Source organism: Echinops telfairi, unplaced genomic scaffold (genome assembly GCF_000313985.2).
Source record: "Echinops telfairi isolate 266 unplaced genomic scaffold, ASM31398v2 ScPeMD7_7400;HRSCAF=8409, whole genome shotgun sequence".
Classification (NCBI taxonomy): domain Eukaryota; kingdom Metazoa; phylum Chordata; class Mammalia; order Afrosoricida; family Tenrecidae; genus Echinops; species Echinops telfairi.
In genome coordinates, this window is record NW_022111300.1 from 6,484,928 (window position 1) to 6,510,594 (window position 25,667).

General features: G+C 35.2%; 1 protein-coding gene across 2 annotated transcripts in view; it reads right to left on the bottom strand.

Annotated features, from left to right (window-relative positions):
* ROCK1 (Rho associated coiled-coil containing protein kinase 1) overlaps window positions 1–25,667 on the bottom strand; it is a 159,623-nt gene that overhangs the window by 59,347 nt on the left and 74,609 nt on the right. For both annotated transcript variants that reach the window (XM_004702898.3, XM_045296118.1), the window contains 5 exons: window positions 22,381–22,540; window positions 16,654–16,714; window positions 11,444–11,532; window positions 7,762–7,810; window positions 1,544–1,679 (listed from right to left, as the gene is read on the bottom strand). In XM_004702898.3, the coding sequence (XP_004702955.1) occupies window positions 1,544–1,679; window positions 7,762–7,810; window positions 11,444–11,532; window positions 16,654–16,714; window positions 22,381–22,540 (495 nt within the window). The remainder of the gene's footprint in view (window positions 1–1,543; window positions 1,680–7,761; window positions 7,811–11,443; window positions 11,533–16,653; window positions 16,715–22,380; window positions 22,541–25,667) is intronic.

The following is a 25,667-nucleotide window of genomic DNA, read 5'->3' on the forward strand; positions in this document are numbered from 1 at the left end:
TAGAGCACTGTTTTATAATACAGAGTACAAAATCTAATTTGTTTCTATTGAAGTTCTAATTTTGTTATTTCCTTAACAAAGTAAAGGTATTAGTGAAATATTATAAAGCTAGTTTTATTATTATACTCCTCACATATTACTTTCTCATTATGTTATTTTGCATTCATTAGAATAGTAAAAAGTCTACCATATGACTATGTTGCATATTAATAATGTATGTCTAGCAGTACTGAACCCTGAAGCACAAGGCAAGAGTAACGTTACCTGTGATGGTTAAGGTTATATGCCAACTTGGTTGGGCCATGATACTCAGTGTAATGACATTAATTTAACAATTACACAGTGATGTAATTTGGCAGTTATGTGATCAGGTAGTAATCTTCCATTTTGTGATTTGATGTGGTCATCTTCCATTGTTTACATATAGCTTGTTTTGGCATAATAACTTGATAATTGGAAACTAACCAGGTCAGATAAGAGGAAATGGTGTGTTTATTTTTTAATAGTTTATTCACTGAATAGTTATATATTTTTAAGATGATACAAAATTTAAAAGGTTCTTAACGGTGTGGAATAAGTGTTCTTCCTTTCATACTATCTCAGTCCAACTGGCTTTCCTTCCCAGAAACAACCATCACTAATTTTTCAGTACCCACTTCGACAGTCTATGCACCCCTACTGTTATCTACAAAAATAAAGTCATGTACATGTCAACCCATTTAACTATATTAATATCCTTACACACAAATAGATAAGCAGTCCTTTTACATACAAGTGATCTGTACTTTGTCTTGTCACTTAAAGATCTTGAAGATTCTTTGTTATACAATATCTAAAGAGATGCTTTTTTTTTTATTAACTGCAAAAGATTCTATTATATAAATATACCACAATTTATTATATCATTGACTGTATTTATGTTGTTACAATTTTTTCTATTTCAAACAATGCTATGACAGTTTTGTATATACATCTAGAAGTGAAATAACTGGATCAAGGGATGAAGGAAGCTATTTTAAATATGTTTAACACTAGTAAAGCTCATTATAGTCTAACCTAGTGGCTTTCAAAATGGCTGCTTGTTATAATCGCCTGGAGAGTATGTAAAAATTCTGATGATTAAACCACATATCCAGAGATTAAATTAATTTAGAGCTTCTGAGATCTGGGCATCAGTACCACTACTTGTCTGGCTTTAGTATTCTTTAAAGCTGCCAGGAAATTCTAATATGCATACACACTTGAAAATTACTACTATGAGGGGGCTTCAACATATTGATGGAAAAATGAAATGAAAAAATAATGGAGTTTTTCCATGAACCTTTTGAAGCCCCCTTGGTACAACTAAAACACCATTTACCACCAAATTTAAAGTTATATATTAATCTTGGGGTCAGAGTATTTTTCTGGAGATATGTGTTAGGATTATGGTTCCATAAACATATCACAGGCACTGAATTTAAGACAATCTCATGACAAGGCCCTCAAGGACAGGCAGTGTCAGATAAAATTCTGAAGTTTTTAAAAAGAAGTAACAACTTACCTTCATTTTCTACATTTCTCCTTTTCTCATTTTCCTGCTCAGCTTTTCTTTGGTACTCATTAATTCGATGTTGTAGCAACATTTTCTCTTTCTCTATCTGAGACACTGTAGATTCTAGATTTCTTCTTTGACTCCCCTGAAATCATAAGGACAAAATTTAACCTTGCCACTAATATTTTTCTCATTTATTTAATACCATATATACTCACGTATAAGTCAAGTTTTTCAGCCAAATTTTACTACCAAATGCAGGTTTGGTAGTAAAATTAGGAGCCTCGGCTAATATTTGGGTTGGCTTATACTTCAGTATATACGACACTTTGTCTTCAAAATTGTTTTAAAAATAAGAATTTGAGATGAATTTTTTGTTTGGAAGTCAGATAGACTCTCCTAACGATGACAATAATAGAATTGATTTGCCTTATAAGAAGACAATGAGAAGTCCCTTATTCTAGATAGATAATAAAAATTTCAAAGATTTTGAATAAATAAAACTTTTTCTGGGTGAAGGGAGACGTTGGAGAGTGTAAGACATGACAAAATAATATTAATTTATAAACTATCAAGAGTTCATGAGGGAGGAGGGGGCGGGGAGGGAGGGGGAAAACATTAGGAGCTGATACCAAGGGCTCAAGTAGAAAGCAAATGTTTTGAGAATGATGAGGGTAATAAATGTACAAATGTACTTGAAAAAATAAAAAGATGTATTTGATGATGAGGGCACAAATGTACAAATGTGCTTGACACAACAGATGTATGTATGGATTATAATAAGAGTTGTACAAGCTCCCAATAAAAATTTTTTTTAAAAGGTTAAAAAACAACAACAACAACAAACTTGTTCCGGGAAAAAAAAGAGAGAAATTCTATAAATCAGTAGTTCTCAACCTTCCTATGCTACAACCCTTTAATACAGTCCTCATGTTGTGGTGACCCCCGCTTCAAGACAAAATTATTTTCATTGCTACTTCATAACTGTAATTTTACTACTGTTATGAATTGAGCGACTAATGTGAAAGGGTCGTTCGACCCCCAAAGGGGTCACGACGCACAGGTTGAGAACCGCTGCTATAAATCATAATTTTTAAATGATCTTTATGAATCAAGTTCTATTAGTACAACACCATGATAATCCATCACATTAACCTTATTGTACTTATAACTCTAAATTTAAAGTATAAAATATTAAAGGACTACATAATAATTATATATTTGATAATCAGTTATGCAAAGCTCAAATGGTACTACAGGTTGCACAATAACCAGTGCGTTCCTGTTTCTTCTCTCTTCCTTAATTCTCTTTCTGTTTCTCTATCTTTTAAATGTATATTAAAAATAAAGAAGGGCTTTACTTATTTCAGAAAAAGAATCTGCAAGGCAGGAGAGGGTTACAGAAAAAAAAATTCACAAATTTTAACAACGTGAAAATTTTTATTTTTTCTTGAATTATCACTATCTGTATATTCTGTTTTTAATGTTTCTTTTTCGGAGAAAATATGCATAACAAAGCATATGCACATACAACACTTTCTATACAGTTCAGTGGCACTGGTTACTTTCTTTGCTTTGTGTCACTATTCTCCCAGTTCAACTTGTACTGTTCCACCACCATTAATTTATACTCTCTTTCCCCTAAACCTTTTCTCTAGTGGTGGTGTCTGTCAGGTAAATATGGGTGCTAACCACAAGGTCAGTAGTTCAAATTCAGGATTTCTGAGTCAGCAGTGAATTTGGTTCGGGTTTGATTGTCAATTTGACCTCATAAAATTCTTTAAATGAATGTAATGCTCAAGGCATACATTCTCGACTACTTATACTAAGCAATTTAGATATGATTTCATGGAAGTTTCAATCAAGAGTTAAAGTTTGGTTCAGAGCAACAGATTTGGGGTCCCCCTTCCACTCAATCCCCATCTCACTCAGCAAGTCTGGTTTCTATAGGAATTTGAAATTCTGTTCAATATATTCACTTGTTTTCATTGGAACCGATCTATTGGGTCCTTGATCAAAAGGACCCAATAGTGTAATTGTGATACATCATTTTAACCTTAAGATTCTACCCCAAGAAAACCCTCTTTTTAGGGTATATTCTTCTTGGCTTTCCTATCTAAAGTAAAAGTATCTCTTTAGGATGCTTAAAGGACTTAGGATCATCCAATATCTTATCTATCTCAATTTTTTATTTATGTTTAACTTTTAATTTTGAAATAATTGTTATCTACACAGAAAGTTGCAAGAATAACAGTACAGAGTGCCCATGTCCCTCAGTTTTCACCAAAAATTATAATGTAGTAATAACAAGATCAGGAAATTGACATTGGTCTAATGTGTGCATAGTTATGTCATTTTATCACATGTAGATTCATGTAACTACAATCAAGACACAGAACTATTCTGTCCTCACAATGATCTCCTTTATAGCCATACCGTTCCGATCCCCCAGCATCCCTATCTCATCAGGCAACCATGAATCAGTTCTCCATCTCTATAACTGTGTCATTTTCAGAATGTTACATAAGTAAAATCACACAGTATTTGCAGTTTTGAAGTTCACGCTCCCCCCCCAGTATAATCCCATTGCTTATAACCCCATTGCCTATATTGAGTATCCAATCAATGAATACCATTCTCTCTACATTTATTCAGATTTTATTTTCTCAGCAGTACTTTGTAGTTTTCATCATACAAATCTTGCACATATTTATTCAAAGATTTAAATTGCTTTGGGGCAAATGATATTTTATCTAAAATTTTAATTTTTACATTTATTGCCAGCATATAGAATTTAAAATCTTTTTATACCTTTCATTTATTATCAAGTAATTTTACTGGGTTTTTAATGTAAATTTCTTGTGACTTTCTATTCAAATAATCGTGTCATCCACATACAGAACTCCTTTCTGATGTTTCATTTCATTTTCTTGATTTATATCTTCTCAAAGTAGCTGAATTTATGGTGGCGAGAATGAACATCCTTGCCTTGTTTTTTATATTAGAGGGAAAGCATTTAAACTTTCACCATTAAGATAAAAGTGAACTATAGATTTTATGTAGATGCTCCTTATCAAGTAGAGATTTTTTAGAAATTTTGTCATGAGTGGGGATTGAAATTTGTCCAATGCATTTTCTGCTTCAAGTGATATAGTAATGTAATCTTTCTTCTTTAACTTGTTAATATGGTAAATATACTGAAGGGCAATAATAACAAGCCTTGTATCTTTGGAATAAACTGTAGTTGCTTATAACAAATAAATGCTTATTATATATGAAGAGGGTAAAAAAGCTCATGGAAAAATGGAATTGGGAAATAAGGAAATCTTGTATTGCTAAATTATACTTTTGTTAGGGATTTTTTATTCATGAGGGATCTGGGTCTTTTTTTTCTTTTTAGTTGTACTATCTTTGCTCAATTTTGACATGAACATTAATGTGCTTAATAAAAGTGAATTAGTGACTATTTTGGGGAAGAGAAAGCATAGATTTGGTGTTAACTCTCCAAACAGTAGAATTCTCTGATGCAACCAAGATTTCTCTTTCAACAGTTTTCTGCTCATAAATGCAAATTCTTTCATAGTTACACAGAGCTACTCAAATGATTTATTTATTACTGGGTGAAGATGTTCATTTCATCCAAATTCCATATGAAGTACTTGGGTAACAAATGTTCGACTAAGTACAACTGTAGTTCCAAATCAACCTCCATAAAGTCTGTGTTAAAAAGTCAAGGTCTGTACGATGATTTATAATAATAAATGGGTGCTACTTTGCTAAATGTATCAAAACATTATTATTGCTGTATTATTAAGCTAAAGAAATTTTAGTGCATCTGGAAGTGTTTCTTTAATTTTTCTGTATTAAGCAAAAAGTATATGCTATAAAGGGCAAGTATTTGATTAACTGATGTTAGATATGAACTTGTTTAGATATTGAGCTTAGATATTCTAATATTTACATATGAATTCTACTTAAAATCAATCTTAGGAATGGAATTCAATAGAAATCTGGGGATTACCTGTATTTGTAATTATTCAGAGTATTCGTTTGACCCTTTTGATGTTGTAGTAGAGTATGTAGTAGATGCCTGGGTTCAACCTTCACATTTAATATTGTTCTTTGTCAGTTTTGTTAGAGGTCTGTCAATTTTATTATCTTTTCAACTAGTTTCTCTCACTTAGTGTATCCCTGTTCAAGTCTCATTGATTCCTATTTCACATTATTCCCCTCTATTACTTTTGAGTTTATTTTGCTTATTTTTTTTCTGGGAGTACTGATTATTTAACTAGATATTTCCTCCTTTATTTTATTTTTTTCCCCTCCTTTCTAATGTAAGCATTTAATGCTATCAATTTCTTATGTTTATCAGGCCGCCTATGATACTACCCTGTAGGGCAAAGGGAGTGGTGCCTCATTTCGGCCACATGGAGGTTGAAGTCCAGATTCCCCACTTGACCTCTGTTTACATCCAGGGTAAGGAAGGAAGGACTCCTAACTACTGGGTGGAGTGGAAGTTCTGACACCTCATTAGGCCTCCACTGATAACACCGTGGCTGAGGAGGAAAGAAGAGGTGTGTCATTAAAGCTCCCACATACCTCTACAGATCCCACAATGCAAGTGCATATCCTTCTTACTGTAAAGTGGTGGAAAGTTCTGACTCTATACTAGGCCTCTTCAGACACCACTCCAGAAAGAGGTGGGAAGGTCACTTCATTACTGCTGGGAAGAAGTATAAGTTGAGGATCTCTACTTGGTCTCCACTGACTGCTAGGAGAGAAGGGAGATTTGTTAACTAGCCAGGGACGAGAGCAGTTTCCTGTTGGGCCTTGTCCCCTCCGACTTCACTGGGTGATGTAGGGGAAATGGAGTTGCAGTACGGTGTTTGGTTAAATTAGAGTGGTGATAGGTGTATAGGTTTTCTGGCTAGCTAGTCTGTAACCCTTTAATGGCGCTTTGGCTAAGGAAAGCAGGTTGTTCTGAGGGCTGGTGGCGCCTGTGCTGACTGGCAATGCTAGGTTACCTGCTTCTCTAGTACCCAGTCTGGAACACACACAAGGAAAAAAAAATTTCCCAAACAGGCACTCACTCCTGTTTGTTTTCTCTGGACAAATATATCTTTTAATAACAATAAAGATTAAAATAATCTTTTAATGTTTGTTTTACATTCAATGCTCATGCGTGTTAGCTGAATTTAGTGGAAGGAATAGGAAAAAGTACCTTACTTCATCTTTCAGAAAGCAGGACTATAATTCTAATTTTATAATTAAGATCTCCTCCATTTAAAATTCAGAATTCTGAGCAAAGTGAACCTAATACACTCCAATTTTATTTGTATTTTAGAAATGAACTAAAAAAGGAGACTATATAAAGAGTTTCCTAAACACTTTAGTGGCATTAACAGTGCTAAACGAAGTAAAAATTGACCAATGGGCAAGTTGGTAAAATATTATCTAACTCTTTCCAGATGACTATATGCTTATTAAAAACTACCACTATAAGAAAAGTTTGCGGGGGAAGGGAAAAAAAGAGAAGTGTGTTTATTTTCAAGAAGCCCATCATACTTAAAAGTTGAAAGATATCTACAAGTTGGCTAAGATAAATGAAAATTCGTTAAATTACCACATATACTCGTGTATAAGCCGAGTTTCCCAGCACATTTTAAGTTCAATTTTTGTGGTAAAATTAAGTGCCTCGGCTGATATTCAGGTTGGCTTATACTCAAGTATATACAGTATACAAACAACTAAATCATGAAATGTTAGCACTGTGTTCTCTGATAATATAAATTTCTTGCCAGGTGACCACAACAAACATCAATACTTTTAAAATCTATATAACTCCCATTTGGTCATGAGATGCCAAGCGTCTTGAAATATTTTAAATCATATTTTCACTTCTTTTCTATTTGTCCACCTGCGTCTGCTCCAGTTATAGAATCTACTTCTGATCTCTAGAAGCTCTTGTTCCCTTCTTTTCAACTACTAAGAATCACTGAACTGAAATTTATGTAGTAAAAGAAACACAGCATTAGAACGGAACTATGCAAAGGAAACAAAAACTTGATCTAGTCTGTATTACTCAAATCTGCAGGCAGTCCCAAGATGAGGATTTTGTTATAATTTATCTTGTTTGGTTTTGTGTCTCAACCTAAATAGGTTAAATGCCATTTTCTTAAGAAACACAATAATAGGAAGGTGAGAAAAATCTCAAAAAGAAAAATTACCTCTTCATCCAATTCTTTCATTATCTTGTCTAGTTTTATGTTTGAAGTTCTATAAAAACAAAAGCAAATGGGTTAGAAATATGTTCATTTTTTACTGCCCAGACGCTAAATAACCACCTCTTTCTCGCTCTCTCTTTAATCATTTTATTGGGGCCTCATACAACTCTTATCACAATCCATACATACATCCATTGTGTCAAGCACATTTGTACATTTGTTGCCATCATCATTCTGAAAACATATGCTTTCTACTTGAGCCCTTGGTATCAGCTCATTTTCCCTCCCTCCCCCACCCACCCTCACGAACCTGCGATAATTTATAAATTATTATTATTTTTCAAGTCTTACACTGACCGATGTCTCCCTTCACCCACTTTTCTGTTGTCCAGTAACCACATTTCTTACTTTTCCATATGACGACAGATACTGAGCCATGGATCAATTATGCAGTCTGGTAACTAATATTTTTTAAGGATTTTTCTTAGAAGATTTTAAAACATAAAATGTATAAGATTAAAACAGGCCAATTATACTAAAATATTGATAACTTTTTAAAATGTAGAATTCCAAAATAATGTTTCTTAATAATACACTAAAAATAGCAAGACCTAGTGGCAATTATTCCACAGAAGTGATGAATGTCAGAGATCTTTAGAGATGGTATATTTCAAAATTCTCTTATTTCTATTTATAATAAAAAATTCACATAAACTTGCTAACAGCTAGATTGTTGCCTGTGCTCACAAAAGAAGGAAATGGTAAATTTCAGCTATAAGTTTGGAGAAGACATTTTTCTCAAATTCCATTCATTGACCTTTTAGAAAGTTTATGGATTCAAAATTACGAATTCCTACACTCCCTCATTTAATATTGGTTCTCACACAAAAGTTAGCCATTGAGCAAATGAAGCGAAAGGTAACATAAAACAAATCAGTAAAAGTACCACTTGGCAACTTGGATAAAACACTGATGTATTTTTTTTTATTAAACACTGATATTAATGAAACTTCATGAAATTGATTATTGGTCTAAAAGGTTTAATTCTGAACTCCAGAGCTATACATGCAGTATTTTCAGGTGGGTGTCCCATCAAATATCTCATTCAGAATGGCAACATTAACATTCTCTCTGCTCCACCTCCACCTCCCTTTTCCCCACCCTCATTCCCACTCCAAAACAAATCACTTTCTCTTCTAGTGCCTAGAAGTAAATGGTACCAACTGAGAATTATTTCAGACCCATCTTCCCCTTCTTTATTCCTACTTAGCTGAATAAATTCCAAACGCTATCAATTAATCACTGGTTTTTGTTTGTTTTTAATATTATTTTACTGTGTTTTTGGTGAAAGGTTCCACCACAGATTAAGTTCCCATTCGAAAATATCTACAGAAATTGTTCAGTAATGTTGGTTACATTCTTCCCAGTGTATGAACAACATTATCATAACATCTGTTTTGGTTGTACTGTTTGCAGTAATTTCGTTTCCCTCCCCATTACGCCTCTATTTGATAGTAACTGTTGACCATGTGATGTCATATTGATGTAGCACAATGGTCTATCTATCGTATAAACTAATCTGTTAGGTAGCTAAAAGGTGACTTCACGGCATAGTTCTGGTTCAAGATTGAAAGACTATCTCAGGGAAATAATCTCAAGAAGTCCTCTATTCTCAACTGATGCGGGAAGTCTGGATATTTTATGGATTTGAGGCCTGTTACACATTTTTCTACCATTCTATTAGTATCCATATATTATGGCCCTATTCTGAACAAATGAGAACAACGGGCTTTCTACTCCCGGTAAAGAGTTACAGTCTTGAACACCAACAGGGCAGTTTTACCCTGTTCTATAACTGGGCTGCAGTGAGTCGGTAACAACTAGATGTCAGTGGGTGAGTGAGTGAATCTGAATAATGGGTAGTGGCAGTCAAACCCTATCTAGTTCTTCAGGTCTCAGGATAGATAAAGACACACCACACCCTGTTTGCAATTTTAGTTTAATAACTTTCCATGTTTTTTTACAACTCTTGGATTAAAGTCCAAACTGCTTAATTTGTCAAAAACAAAGTCCCTCAAGATCTAGATCCCCGACTACCTTCCCAACTTCATTAAGGGGTTTCTTTCTCATATACCTTACTGGCCCAAGGGACTTCAGACAACCATTCACTTTCTCCTAATCCTTCTCTAATATTTTCCAATTAACCTTTAATCTCCGGCAATAGTATAAGTATCTCTATCTTAACACTTGTCATATTTATAATTACTTGACATCCCTGCTAAATTACAAGGTCATGTGGTCAGGAAGTATGTCTTATTTTAAATGCTACCATAATGTCTAGCAAGCACATTACGTGGCACATAAACTGAAATTTTTATTTAATGAATGAACATGATTTCAATGCATAGAATGAAGTCTAGATGTAGGTGGGCTTTAGGACAAAGTCTGTTTTGGGCCTGCCTATTTACTCCAGACAACTTTTTCCAATCCCTGCTTGGGGAGAACAGGTTGTCAATAGGACATGCAATTGAAAATAGAGTGTTGAATTGTTTGGAAGAAAAAGGATATAAACGAAGCTCTAGCAGATACATGAGATATACTGTTATGGAGTATCAAATATCTGAACTCTAACAAGAAGAAAACAAGAGCATCTTATAATCCCAGTATTAAGTTTTAATTTTGAAAATATCTACCAATTCAGTATAGAATTTTAGAAAGTTTCCTCTCATTTGAATTCCATTTCATGTAATTACAGGTAACTTGGGCTATATTTTCATTCTTGAAATCATTACCACTATCACCAGCAATAAAGTGTCATTGGTCTTTTGTTTATAATTTTTGGATGAAGAAACATTTAAACAGTTGTACAATAAGATCTACTCATTCTTTGCCTATTCGATTTCATACTGATAAATTCCTCCTCAAATCTTGGACTTGTCAGTTATTTACCTAGATTTTCTCCAAGTGCTTTTAAAAAAGTTTACATTATACACTTACAGTCACTCTTTAATCTATTAGGAAGTACATGAAGTGAGAATTTTATTTTCCCCTGGCCACAAAATTGCAAGCACATCCAATTCCATTTGTGAATACTTATTCTACATGTTACTTCTGTGTTTCATTCATTAAATAATACCTACCAAGCCCATGAATAACCGTAAATAGTATAATTAATAACTCAGCATTAAGCTAGGTTACTTAAATCTTGCTGATACTATAATTTCATAAATACATATGCTCTTACTAGTATTAGAATTATGGAAGGGTATTCTGAGTCACTGCTCTAGAGAGCCACAACAGAAACTAGAAAGACTACACAAAGATTTAGTGAATTTCGATCTTTACCATTTTATATTTTAGACAGCACCGTATTAATGTAAAATGTGCCTTTTCAGGCACCTAGAGTAAATGGGGGAGAAAACAAAGTAAACAGATGCTAAGTAAACCAGTACTTTAAATATTCTGGGGGAAAAAGACATCAGTAACTAATGCCACAAAAATACTACTTTTCAATTCCAATCAACACACAGTTTGTAAATGTATATAAACAGCAACATTTATAATCTCATCTTATTTTAGGCTACTTGTCAGTGATAACGGGGCTCCTTTTTATAGAAGCTTTACAATAACTATTTACTATACAAATTTTAATCTGAAAAGAACATCTGATTAAATTAAATCTCACCTGCACTTCTGCTCCATCTCATCCTTTAACTGCATTTCATTATGTAGCTGTTCTTCTAACTTATAGATTGTTTTCTGCAAACTTTCCTGCTGTAAATTAAAAAAAAAGCTCATTCTACTACAAATATAAAAGATTTTAAAATAGCAAGTGTGTTATAATTTTATACCTCTTTAGGGGAGAATGATTTAGCTTAATCCATTTTTTTGTTTTGTCTGAAATTTTCTACTACTAATTTAAAAAGCATTTTCTCAATAGCTACCATCTATGTTATGCATTATGCTACACATTAGTAGTACACAAAGTAATAGATTTAGTCCCTTCTCATGAGAAGAATAGGATTTAGAGGAGTGGAAGGGGATAAAATGTATAATGAACCAAAGACACAACAAAAAATGTTAATACAATGTGATAAGTGATATACAGTGGTCTGAGGGAGAGAAGTAATTTCTAATTCTGTCAGGAAGATGTTAATGTGTTTGAGGTGAGACCTAAAAGATGAGAGAAATTTATCCAGCAGAGAAAGTGGTTTAAGTGGCTTAAGAAAGGCAGTTCACCAAGTATAAGAAAGGCAGCTCACCTAAAACAATGACTTTTAAAAAGGTAGAGAGGTAGAAGAAAAGACATACTTGAGAAGTGATAATAATTTATGTGTCGCAGAGCAGGCAGATCAACTGACACAAAGGCTTTTAAAAAGGTTAAGTGGGACCAAGATCTTTGTAAGCCAGAAACAGGAGTTTAGGACATTACATCTTATAAGCATTTCAGGAATGGAAATGGTGTTCATAACGGGATTTCAGAAATACCACTCCAATAATAAGGTAAAAGGATCAAAGCATGGAATTCTTAGACAAAGTAAATTCATTAATAAGTTCTAGAAACAATTCAGGCCAAAGAAAACGGATTTAAGATAGCTATGGGAATGAGAAATGGATATATGTGTCAACTAGAAAGCAAAATTTAGAACCTAGTAACTGATAGGCTGCTAACTGCAAGATAGACAGTTTGAAATATGCCACTACTCCACGGGAGAAGATGAGGCTTTCTACTTCCATAAAGAGTTACAGTCTTAGAATCTCACAAGTGCAGTTCTACCCTGTCTTTGGTTTTAACTGACTGGAAATAAGAAAGAACATACAGTAATATTACAAAAGCCAGATGGCAGATAAAGAAAAATGGCTTGGGTGAGGCTAAGGAAAGCAGAACTGTAAGTTAACTATGATCTAATTGGAGATGCCTCAAAGGATCAAGAGGAGAAGTGTAGGAATCAGAAAGAGAAAGAATCAGATTTGAAGCTCAGACCTTGTTGGACATTCAAGATTTTATCTACATCAAATGAGCAGAGAGTCAAGAATCCCGGGATACATTTAATATTTACATTGGTAGAAGATGATCCTACAAAGATGTTTGAAAAATTCAGAGAGGCAGATGGCAAAAATGAGAACAAGGAAGGGTTCTACAAATTTGAAGTTGCATGTAGGAGGAACCAGTCAGTATCCAATAAGATATTAACTGAAAATCATCCATCGTATTTGGCAAGGGCAGAGTTATTCACCAATAGTTCTGTTAGAAGATTTTCAATGAAGAGTTGAAAATAAAATTAGCTGCATTTTATATTTAAGAGGTTAAATATTTTGCTTCTCTGGTGATTTTACCAGAGCAAAAGATAAATAAAGTAGCAGCCACTAACAGGTATTTATGGACAATCATAACTAAACAATATCACTCCAGGGAAAATATAGTTCTTTGGAATGTTTGTTTGAAACCCCAATGTATTTTCATTAACCCTGTTTCTGTTGTTAGTTGCCATCAAATCAATTTCACTTACGGCAGCCCCTATGTGCACCATAAAACAAAGCAAGACCAACCCAAAGAACACAATTCCTTTGAATATACTTTTAATACCAATATATTTTCAACTTATTAGCTGAAGATCAGTAGTGCCTCAGGAGAGAAATGAGGCTACTTGCTTTCATAAAATGTAGTTTTGACGTCCCTCACTGACCCATAGCCCTATAGGGGACAACAATGGAGAACAGTGTGGGAATTGCGTCCCATCTGATCCCGCCACCCTGAGGCAAAACACTAAGGGGGTGCAACAGAACAGTAAAGGAATGGAGCGGCGAGGTCCCCAGGGAATGCCAAAGGTAGATTTTGTGGCCAGGGCTTGGTGCCCCAACAGACTTTGTGGCCAGGGCTTGGTGCCCCAACAGACTGGACTAGAAAACACTCCTAAAGGCCAACAAACAGTCCTTGAACTAACTACAAGCTTTTCTTTCTTGTTGTGTTTTTTGTCATTGGTCTGTTGTTGTTGTTGTTTTGTTTTATATTGTTGCTCCGTTTTGCTCTGCCTTGTTTTAGTGCATGTTATTATCTCCGCAGGTCTCTCTGTCTAAATAAGATAGGCTGGATGAACAATCTGGAGGAGAAAACAACAGGACCAACAGTTCCCGGGGTACATGGGAGAGGGGGAGGTGGGGGGAAAGGTAGGTGTTAACAAACCCAGGGACAAGGGAACAACAAGTGACCCAAATCGGTGGTGAGGAGGGTGTAGGAGGCCTGGTAAGGTGTGATCAAGGGTAATGTAACCAAGAGGAATTACTGAAAACCAAGTGAAGAGTGAGCATGATAGTGGGACAAGAGGTAAGTCAAAGGAAACAGAGGAAAGAACTAGGAGGCAAAGGGCATTTATAGAGGTCTAAATAAAGGCATGTACATATGTAAATATATTTATATATGAGGATGGGGAAATAGATCGTGCATATATTTATAGGTTTAGTATTAAGGTATCAGAAGGACATTGGGCCTCCACTCAAGTACTCCCTCAATGCAAGAATACTTTGTTCTATTAAACTGGCATTCTATGAGGTTCACATTCCCAACACAATTGCTGAAGACAAAGTATGTGAATAAGTAAAAGTGGTGAAGAAAGCTGATGGTGCCCGGCTATCAAAAGATATAGCGTCTGGGGTATTAAGGCTTGAATGTAAACAAGCGGCCATCTAGCTCAGAAGCAACAAAGCCCACATGGAAGAAGCACACCAGCCTGCATGATCACGAGGTGCTGAATGGATCAGTTATCAGGCATTAAAGAACAAAAAATCATATCATTGTGAATGAGGTGGGGAGTGCGGAATAGAGACCCAAAGCCCATTTGTAGGCCACTGGACATCCCCTTACAGAAGGGTCTTGGGGAGGAGACGAGCCAGTCAGGGTGCGATGTAGCAACGATGAAACATACAACTTTCCTCTAGTTCCTAAATGCTTCCTCACCCCCCACTATCATGATCCCAATTCTACCTTACAAATCCGCTAGACCAGAGGATATACACTGGTGCAGACAAAACACAGGGAATCCAGGGCAGATGATCCCTTCAGGACCAGTGGTGTGAGTGGCAATACTGGGAGGGTGAAGGGAGGGTGGGTTGGAAAGGGGGAACCGATTACAAGGATCTACATGTGACCTCCTCCCTGGGAGATGGACAACAGAAAAGTGGGTGAAGGGATAAGTCGGACAGGGCAAGATATGACAAAATAATTTTTAAATTATCAAGGGTTCATGAGGGAGGGGGGAGCAGGGAGGGAGGGGCAAAAAATGAGGACCTGATGCCAGGGGCTTAGGTGGAGAGCAAATGTTTTGAGAATGATGTGGGAAATGAATGTGCAAATGTGCTTTATACAACTGATGTATGTATGGATTGTGATAAGAGTTGTATGAGCTCAGGAGGGTGGAGGGAAGGCGAGGGAGAAAGGGGGGACATTTGACAAGGTCTACATATGACCTCCTCCCTGGGGGACGGACAGCAGAGAAGCGGGTGAGGGAGACGTCGGATGGGGTAAGATATGATAAAATAATAATTTATAAATTATCAAGGGGGAGGGGGAGCGGGGAGGGAGGGGGGAAAATGAGGATCTGACACCAAGGGCTCAAGTGGAAAGCAGGTGTTGTGAGAATGATGAAGTCAACATTATGTGCTAAAGTGCTGGACACAAATGATGTATGTACGGATTGTGATGAGTTGTATGAGCCCCTAATAAAGTGATTAAAAATTTAAAAAAATAAAAGAAAGAAAGAAAAACAAACAAAAAAATTTAGTCATTGATAGATATTTACAGGATCACTATAAGCTGGAATCCATTTGATGGCTGTGGGGTTTTCTTGTTTTGGCGGGGGAAGGGTGATGAAAATCAACGTAAGGAGGCTTCAAAGAGTTCATAGAAAAATTCCATTAGCTTTCAATTCATTTTCCCATGAACCCATAGTGATAGCTGGGTTCATTATTCTTACATTCTCTAGAGCAAAGGTGCTCTAATATTTTATGACTGCTGTGCCAAAATCAACCCTACCTTAAATGTAAGCAATATAATTTTTTTTTAAGTTTCATGACTATGAACTATAATAAACAATATGGAAAAGCTAATTTTTCTGGTATTTACTTTTTACAGCAATTTACTTTTCAGTAGATATACTAGATGATGTGATGGCATAGGTTATTCTCGATTTTTAACCTTTTCAGCACCCCTTTCACTGACTTCCAGTCCTAAGCTATTTTCTGTCCTTTGCTTTGAAATCGACAGGCTGCATTACTGGGCTCTGCTGTTGTCTATTTTAAGTTTAGTTTGTAGCACAACCATAGGAGGTAAAAGCTGGAAATCAGAAACTAGGAGAACTGAAGGGTTTATTAAGCTCATACCCTTCTGGCCTTATACAGTTCTGGCAGTGGCTACCCTCATACTCAGAGGTCCAGTTCCATATTGCTGGCTTCCTCAGAAATATAGCAACTAGAGTTTTCTTCAGCCTAGGGGCAATGGCTTTCCACAGTTGTTTATTCCTGAGTGCCCTTTATTGATCCTCTCAAATTTGCTCACAACCTGTTCATAGGCCTTTCATTAAACTTCTTCAGTTATATCTTTAGGATATGTCCTCTGTTTTCCTGTCAGAGCTTTATTGATACATTGACTTTTCATAAATTCCTAGTTCCAAAAGAGCTATCGTTGCTAATTTGTGGAATAAGTCAGAGTTCACTAACTGCCTTCATATATGTTATTCCATTTGTTGTTCAGGCCAGAAATGAGAAGGAATTTCTTGCAGGTAAAACTGCAATAAAAATTTAATTTCACAAACAACATGGTCACAGGAAAATGTTTACCCAATCAATATCATACATATTAAGTACATTATCTACAAAACAAAATATTAAGAAAATACTTACCAAGCTTTTGTCCACATTGGGACTAGTTCTGTTATCATTAGGATTTGCTGTAGATAAGTATCTAGGAAGCAACAACACAAAATTTAAAGTAAAAAAACCATTTTAATACTTTAAAAGTATTTCAAGTATTTTGTGTCTAGTTATTTCTGTGCAGTATCATACTAGTTCCATTTATAGAAAATTAAACACAGTTCCACAATTCTTTATTTTAGAAACATAGGAGGGGCCTTCAAAGTTTGTGGAAAAAATTCCTTTATCTTTTCATTTCCATTTGTCCAAGAATTTTTTGAACATCTCATATTACAGATATGATACAATTAACAAATATTAAACAAGTTGTACCTGAAACAGAACCTTATGATCAGATATATGAGGTTCCAAAAATTCATGAAAAAATTCTACTGTTTCATTCTATTTTCCACAAGCTTTTTGAAGCCCTCGTGTATTTATATTCCTACAGCAAAACACAAGCCTATTAAAAACAACAAAACCCCCACATAACTATTCATACCAAGTAAGGGAAAAAAATAAAACATATAAATAGCTTCATTATCTGGGGTAAGGTTTGTGGCCAAGAGAGCAAGTTATGGCAGATTTTACCACCAATGAATTACTAAAATTCTTCCATTATCAGAGCTTTGGGGCTTTAGGAGTTGGGGATAAGAAACTATGTTGAGCTCCATAGATATGCGCAAAACCTCACACCACAACTGTCTTTCAGCAAATTAAGACATTGTTTGGCTGGGTCTAAAAGCTACGAATATTTTTGTGGTTGTTGCTTTGTTTTTCCCTACATGGTTAAAATAAAACAAAAGCAGTTTTGGTGACAGCCTGCTAACCTTTTGGGGCTCCAACCCTTAAGAATAGGCAATAGCATGCTAATATTATTTATAAATGCAGGTTTAGGGAACATGAGGTCTTCCTTAGATGTTTTATGCGATCATCAAACAGAACTAAATAGATCATGTGCATTAAAGAACAATCTACACTACTAAATGTTATGTAAAAGCTAGGTGTTGTAGCTATTGTTACCACTATATGCACTACTACTACTGCAACTTACATTACTATTTCTACCATCACATCTACCACGGCTACCAACTTGATTTAACAAGTAGTGTTCCCTCAAAGAAATCCTAATATTTATAGTACAAGGGCATTATGGGGCAGTTAAAAAACTCCATATCAGTTAGCATTAAACAATAGAAAAGTACTTAAGCACCATTAAACGTACATTCATGGTGCTGGTACAAGATACTGCTAGAACTATGTCACTTTCTGTTTTTCCTGGAAAATTCTCTAGCTCAAATGGAGTTTCAGCTTGTCACGAGACAACAGGAGCTATGTAGGAGATTAATAGAGGAAAGGTCCTAAGCACCAAACGACAAATTTCAAATGTAGTCCAACGGAATTCTACTATTGAAGTGTCCCAGAAGTTTGGTTCGAGACTCAGTATTAAATATCTAAATAAAAGCACATAGTGATGTGTGTCAGTGGAATCTAAAAGTGATCAATTATCACAGTATCTGAACTCTCCATTTAATATGCCATCGTATGAGTTGATGCTTAGCCTTCTAAGAATAAGTTACGTAAAATTCTCTGAATGCAGCAGGAGAAGTAGAAGGACATCACTCCACACACCTTCACCTAGTTTATAATAAAAGTTAAAAAAAAAAAAAAGATCGTTTGGATTTCAGAAGAATTTCCTAAGTTTTGAATCTTACATCAGTATGTTCAATAATTACATATTACAATATGGCTGATCAAACTGCAGTGTTTAGATTTTCTTTTTGCCAAAAAAGACTTGAAGACCAACATCATGCACAATTTGCTGAGTCTTTATTAACAGTAACCCACACCTTTGCCCGTTTACTCAATAATCATTTACTGAATAACATTCAATAATAAGATTCCCGGTAATGCTCTAGGGTTAAGTGTTGGGCTGTTAACTATAAGATCTGCAGTTTAAACCTACCAGCCACTCTGTGGAAGAAAGATGAAGTTATCTGCTCCAGTAAAGATTGATTCGCAGCCTCAGAGACCCTTTAAAGAGGGTTTCTATAAGTCAGAAGTGATGGACGGCAGTGAGTTTTGGAACATAAATCAAACAGGATAATTACCGAATATACTTGTATATAAGCCGAGTTTTTCAGAACATTTCTTAAATGCCATTTTTGTGGTAAAATTAGGTGCCTTGGCTGATATTCGGGTCAGCTTATACTTGAGTATATACGGTAAGACTGGAGTACGGAAATCCAGGGAATCCAGGGCAGATGATCCCTACAGGACCAGTGGTGTGAGTGGCCATACTGGGAGGGTAGAGGGAGAATGGGTTGGAAAGAGGGAACCAATGACAAGGAACTATATGCGACCTCCTCCCTGGGGGACGGACAACAGAAAAGTGGGTGAAGGGAGACGTTGGACAGGGCAAGATATGACAAAATAATAATTTATAAATTATCAAGGGCTCATGAGGGAGGGGGAAGCGGGGAGGGAGGGGAAAATGAGGACCTAATGCCGGGGGCTTAAGTGGAGAAGAAATGTTTTGAGAATGATGAGGGCAATGAATGTACAAATGCACTTTACACAATGGATGTATGTATGGATTGTGATAAGAGTTGTATGAGCCCCTAATAAAATGATTTTTAAAAAAAGAAGAAAATGCTAATATAAAAATAAAGGAATAAGAAAGAGAAAAAAAAAGACTGGAGTACAATTTCTATTGTTAAGAAATTTAGAAAATAGTTTAGGACATGAAACATATGAATTCCTCTGCGGTGCTCACTTTGGCACAATCCCTGAAGACAAAATGGGTGCACAAGCTAATGTGGTGAAGAAAGCTGATGGTGTCCAGCTATTACATGATATAGTTTTTGGGGCCTTAAAGGCTTGAAGTTAAACATGTGGCCATCTAGCAGGGAAGAAACTAAGCCCCTATGGAAGAAGCACACCAACCTGTGTGATCATAAGGTATCGAGGGGATCAGATATCAGGCATCAGAAGACCCAAAACAACCATTTTTATGCGAACGAGGGGGCTCAGAATGGCGACCCAAAGCCCATCGGTAGACAATTGGACATCCCCTCACAGGAGGGTCACAAGGAAGGGATAAGCCAGCCAGGGTGCAGTATAGCACCAAGGAGGTAACACACACCATTTCTCTAATTCGTTAATGCTTCCTGCCCCCTCACTATCATTACCCCAATTCTATCTCACAAATCTGGCTAGACCAGAGCATGTACACTGGTATAGATAAGAGCTCTCATCTTGACACACAGAATACAGGACAGATAAACCCTCAGAACCAATGACAGTAGTGATATCATGAAGGTAGGGGGGAAGGTGCGGGAGAAGGTGGGAGAGAATGGGGAGAAAGGGGGAACCGATCGTAATGATCATGTGTAACACCCCCACCCCAGGGGGTCAAACAACAGAAACATGGGTAAAGGGAAACAGCAGACAGCATAAAATATTAAGACAAAAAAATAATTTATAAATTATCAAGGGTTCATAAGGGTGAGAGGTTAGAGGAGGGAGGGAAAAAAAGAGGAACTGATACCAATGGCTCAAGTAGAAAGAAAATGTTGATGGCAACTGATCATATGTACAAGTGTGCTTGATACAACTGATGTATGAATTATTACAAGAGCTAAAGAGCCCTCAACAGATGATTTATTAAAATATTTTTAAAAGAAAAAATGCATCCTAAATATACGAATTCCAAGAAAAGTCAGAGAACATACTCATATGTATGATAGAGTACAAATAGTTTATGAAGATGTTTATTTAATTCAGAGTGAGTTAAATAAAGTAATTCACTGGTGCACTGCACTAAAAGAAATCCAAAAACACTGAAAGAATGCCTCAACAAAAATTGTCCTAAAGCTTGTTCATGTGCATGTGCAAATTAACATAACACAATTACAATATTATGATTAAAGAGTGTTAGGGACAAAACGCCAACAGTCAAAATTCACATGTTAACACCACTGGTTGGTAGTGCAACCAAAAGTATCTAGTATTATTTTAGCTGGAATATCAGAGAAATCTCAAAAAACAGGACTAAATTACCCTCTTGTTTATTATATTTCACCTGAATCAACTATCAGAAGTTAGCTGTACCAAATTCAAATTTAATAACTGCTTGAAACAAATCAAATAGCTAATGATACAATGGAAGTAAAATTTAATCAAAAGAACATTATCTTAAAAAATAATTCAATATGTAGATCTAAAACACCAAGTAAACATCAAATGTAGTTCACCATATTATATTGGTATAACGTTTTACTTAGATTTCTGTTATTTAGTATTTAGCACCATATATTGTAACTTATTTCCTCACTACAATATGAGCACTTCAAGAGTTACATCTTACCTTCTCCATACATACATACCAACAGAGTAAGTTGTCAAACACATCTGCTGAATGAAAGAATGCTCAACACAAATATTGCATTTACAGCTCAAGTACATTTGATAAGACTAAAGCCAACACTGCTGTAATTTCTTGTCAATGAGTCAGTTCGGACTCAAGGCTACTCCACAGTGTACACAGCAAAACTGATCAACAGAGCTCTCAAGGCTAGGACCTTTAGGAAATAGATTGCCATTCCTGTCTGAATGTGTCTCTGGGTGGATTCAAACTACCAACCTTTTAGGTAGTATTCGAGTACTTAATCTTTAATAGCTAACATTATTAAATACTTATTCCATGCCAAATACTGTTCTAAATGCTTTACTGTGTTTTAATTTACTTCATTCTTTAAAAATCCTTTGAGGCAATTCAGATTGTATATCATCATTGCCACCATTTTTAATATTTTTAAAATCACTTTATTGGGGGCTCATACAACTCTTATCACAACCATTCATCAATAGAATCAGGCATGTTTGTACATATGCTGCCTTCATTCTTTTCTAGACTTTTACTTTCTATTGAGCCCTCGATCTGAACTCTCTTTATTGTTTTGCTCCCCCTTCCCCCACCCCACCACCATTATTTTTGAGGGAAAAAGACATACAGTTACTTTCCTGAAGTCAAGTATAGGTAATATTACATGCTGTGTGATATGGTGATTTCATTAAGCCATTTAGGTTAGAAATTAGTTCTTGAAGGGCTAAAAATTACAGGTACCTGGTTATATCAGGAACCCTAGTGACACAGTGATTAAAGCCCTTTTCTATTAATCAAAAGTTAGGTGGGGTTCACTCCATCAGCCAATCATTCCATGGGAGAAAGCTGTGTCAGTCTACTCCCATAAAGATTTATGGCTTTGGAAACCACGTGGGGTAGATCTATTCAGTACTTAAAGGTCACTCAAGGTTGGAATAAACTCAATAGTTTATTGAGCAGTGGGTTTGATTTTGGCAATATCAATATTGTAACGATACCACTGGAAGCCTCTACATGCTGTTCCAAGATGTATTATAAACTAGAGTTCTTCGGGTACCAAGATTTACCAAAATATCAGCATTAGAGAGTCTTTTCACCTATTATTTGGTTACCTACAGATACATCATTCAATAAAGAATTCCTGAAAAACAGTATCTTAAACATGCATACATTTTAAAAAGTAAACATATACTGGTATGTACATCTCTAAAACATTAGAATGTGTTAAAAGATAACTTTATATACCACTAAATGTACTTTAAATGTTTATAAAATTACTTTTAGATAGCCCTAGGAAAATAATAAGAACACAATCAAATCAGCATACTCACCTGCGATTACTATAATATGTAAATCCTACGAAAGGTAGTTGGTTGCCAACAAAAGCTTTAGGAATAGGGAATGTTTCTTCATCTCCCTTGTCTTCTTCCAAGTCATCAAAATTACTTGTATCAATGTCACTACTTAAATCAGGTACAACTGGTGCTACAGCTAAGAATAGAAATAAGATTGATTGTTTATACTAAGCATACTAATAAAGTGAAGCAAAGAATTCATTCCAACTACTACTGTTTTCTCTCTCAAAAATCACTGGCAAGGCTCAAAACCTAAATGGGTCAAATTGTTCTATAGTAAGCTTTATTAAGTATTTTATTAGTACTATAAATCAACTAATATTGAATATAACATAATTTTATGAAGCAGTCTTAAATGTCAACTATAATTATAATTTATAACTCAAGTGTAATTTAAATATTGCAAGTCAATGTATTAAGATTTGTTTTAGAACACATTGTATGAGTTGGAAAGGGGGAACTGATTACAAGGATCTACATATAACCTCCCTCCTGGGGGACAGACAACAGAAAAGTGGGTGAAGGGAGACAATGCAAGGGACAGTGCAAGACATGACAAAATAATAATTTGTAAATTATCAAGGGTTCGTGAGGGAGGGGGGAAAACGAGGAGCTGGTGCCAGGGGCTTGGGTGGAGAGTGGATATTCTGGGAATGATGAGGTCGATGAATGTACAAATGTGCTTTACACAATTGGTGTGTGTATGGATTGTGATAAGAGTTGTATGAGCCCCTAATAAAACGATTTTTTTTTAAAGGCATACAAAAAAAAAGATCACCAATACAGAGGGAAATAACAAATTTAATCTTGTTCTATAAGAAAGCATCAGCTAAGCATCTGATGAAGTATTTTTTATTATAAAGATCACTTTATTGGGGCTCTAATAACTCTTCAGAGTATTTTATTTTTAAGAAATAGTCACTCTTAACTAGAAATGGAAGGTTTCATAGAATTGTGATCTATTAATTCCATATGGATATTAGTTGTATACTTTCTATTTTGTATATGGAAATTGAATAATGCCTGGTAGATGAACATCACAAACTCATCTGTTAAAATGTAAAACCTATCTCTAGCTTCAGATGACTATTCCAGACATGTAGAATGGGTGCCATATTGTTTGTTAATAAGCGATACTAAAATGATATCAAATTGTCTGTTTGAAGCAATCTATTCTTTCTGATCCTGCTCATGTGTATAAATTTGTAATACATGTATAAAGAAAGCAAAACACATTGTAGTATAAAATACTCATAAGCATTTAGAATTACAGCACAGTCTTATCAGAAGTTATAATCTAACAAATTTTACTCTTTAAAAAAGTTGATTACTTTCGATGATAGTTTCATAAGACATAGAGGAAAAAATACCACATGAAACTTAGTATTTTTATCTTCTTTTGGAATCTAAATATGTAAAGAGAAGTACAATTAAAAAGGAATTTTAGGAAAAATGTTTTTTTCATGATTTTAAGTTTAAAAGTTACAGGCAAACATCACTGAATATGCCATAATGTTGAATAATTTCCAGCTTAGAGAAAAAGATAAAGATGAACAAATTAACAACAACAAACTGACTTGGTTTCCTGTTCTTAATCTTATACAAAAGTCCTCATTTTATTTTGAACCACTTTAAGATTTGAGATCAGGAATAACCATTATTAAACAATCTCAGATAAACTGAACTAGTAGAAAAATTTGGGACTGAAACAACACATCTAGGCCATGAAGTGGTAGGGCTGACTGACTATTATAACAACAGTGAGACAAGTGCCTTTTCACCATTTACTTCTGTTGTTTCGTTGGTTTGTTTTTTTTCTTTACTTTTGTTAATAGCCAAAAAAATTGTCTGGCTGCTCAATTCTAGCTTCTTAATAATAGCAATTGCCTAGAATGTAAAATGAGGGCATTATCACATTAGACGGATTTTTAAAGGCAGTAGAGCAGCATGAATTCAACCATTATTATTTGCTAGCAATGTGATCACCAAAAAGCTATTAAGGCTCTCTCTTTTCTTCTATCTTCTATATTTAATCTTTTCTCTGTCATTCCTTCAATTCTACCTCAAATAAGGAGAGAGGTAATTATCTAGTTTTCATACACTGACTCTCTTAGTTAAGTGAATAAGGTCAGGAAGGGCATGGAAAAAATATATATACATATATATTTTAAAGCCAACTATTTTCTACCCTACACCCACATTACCAAAGAATGGGTGGTGAAGATTAACTGCCATTGTAACATTGTAACTTGGAGAAATATCAGTGGTAAAATCATGAAAGGAACTATGTAAAAGGTAAGCAAGTTTGCCAAAGAAAACTGGAGTGGGAAAAAAACAAAAAGAATTAACTGTTACATAATTTTCTTAAACTTAGCATGTCAGAGAAGTTAGTTCAAAATAAAAGTATTCTTGGTATTTTAGGGGTGGGAAGAGAAGAAGTGGTAGGAAGAGGGAAAGGGAAGAAAAGAACAATAAGTTCTACAGACTTTAATTTTTCTTTCTTTTTTTGTAATAACCACAAAATAAGAGCTAATGGGATTAGGGAAAGCTGTGAAAATGTTTATCATTATATACAAGCAAACAACACTACAACAAAACCATAGCCAGCAATACAGATGTAAAACATACATAGATTGAATAATATTATAATATTAATTGTAACTACATAACCACAGAAATTCTTCAGACAAAAGTTCAATATATTTTTAAAAAATTAATGCAACTCTCCACTTTACTTGTTTTTCAGAAATCTAAGCCCTGGTGGTGCTGCAAGTTAGGGGTTGGGCTACCAACTGCAAGGTTGGCAGTTCAAACCTCCTAGATGCTCTACAGGAGAAAGATTCATCTTAGAAAGATTCTGTAAGATTTAGTCATGGACAAATGGGTGCATAGGCAAATATGGTGAAGAAAGCTGATGGTGCCCGGCTATCAAAAGATACAGCATCTGGAGTCTTAAAGGCTTAAAGGTAAACAAGCAGCCATCTAGCTCAGAAGCAACAAAGACCACATGGAAGAAGCACACCAGCCTGTGTGATCACGAGGTGTCGAAGGGATCAGGTATCAGGAATCATCAGAACAAAAAATCATATAATTGTGAATGAGCAGGGGGTGCGGGTGTGTGTGTGCAGAGTAGAGACCCAAAGCCCATTTGTAGGCCACTGGACATCCCCTTACAGAAGGGTCTCAGGGAGGAGATGAATCAGTCTGGGTGAGATGTAGCAACGATGAAACATACAAATTTCCTCTAGTTCCTAAACGCTTCC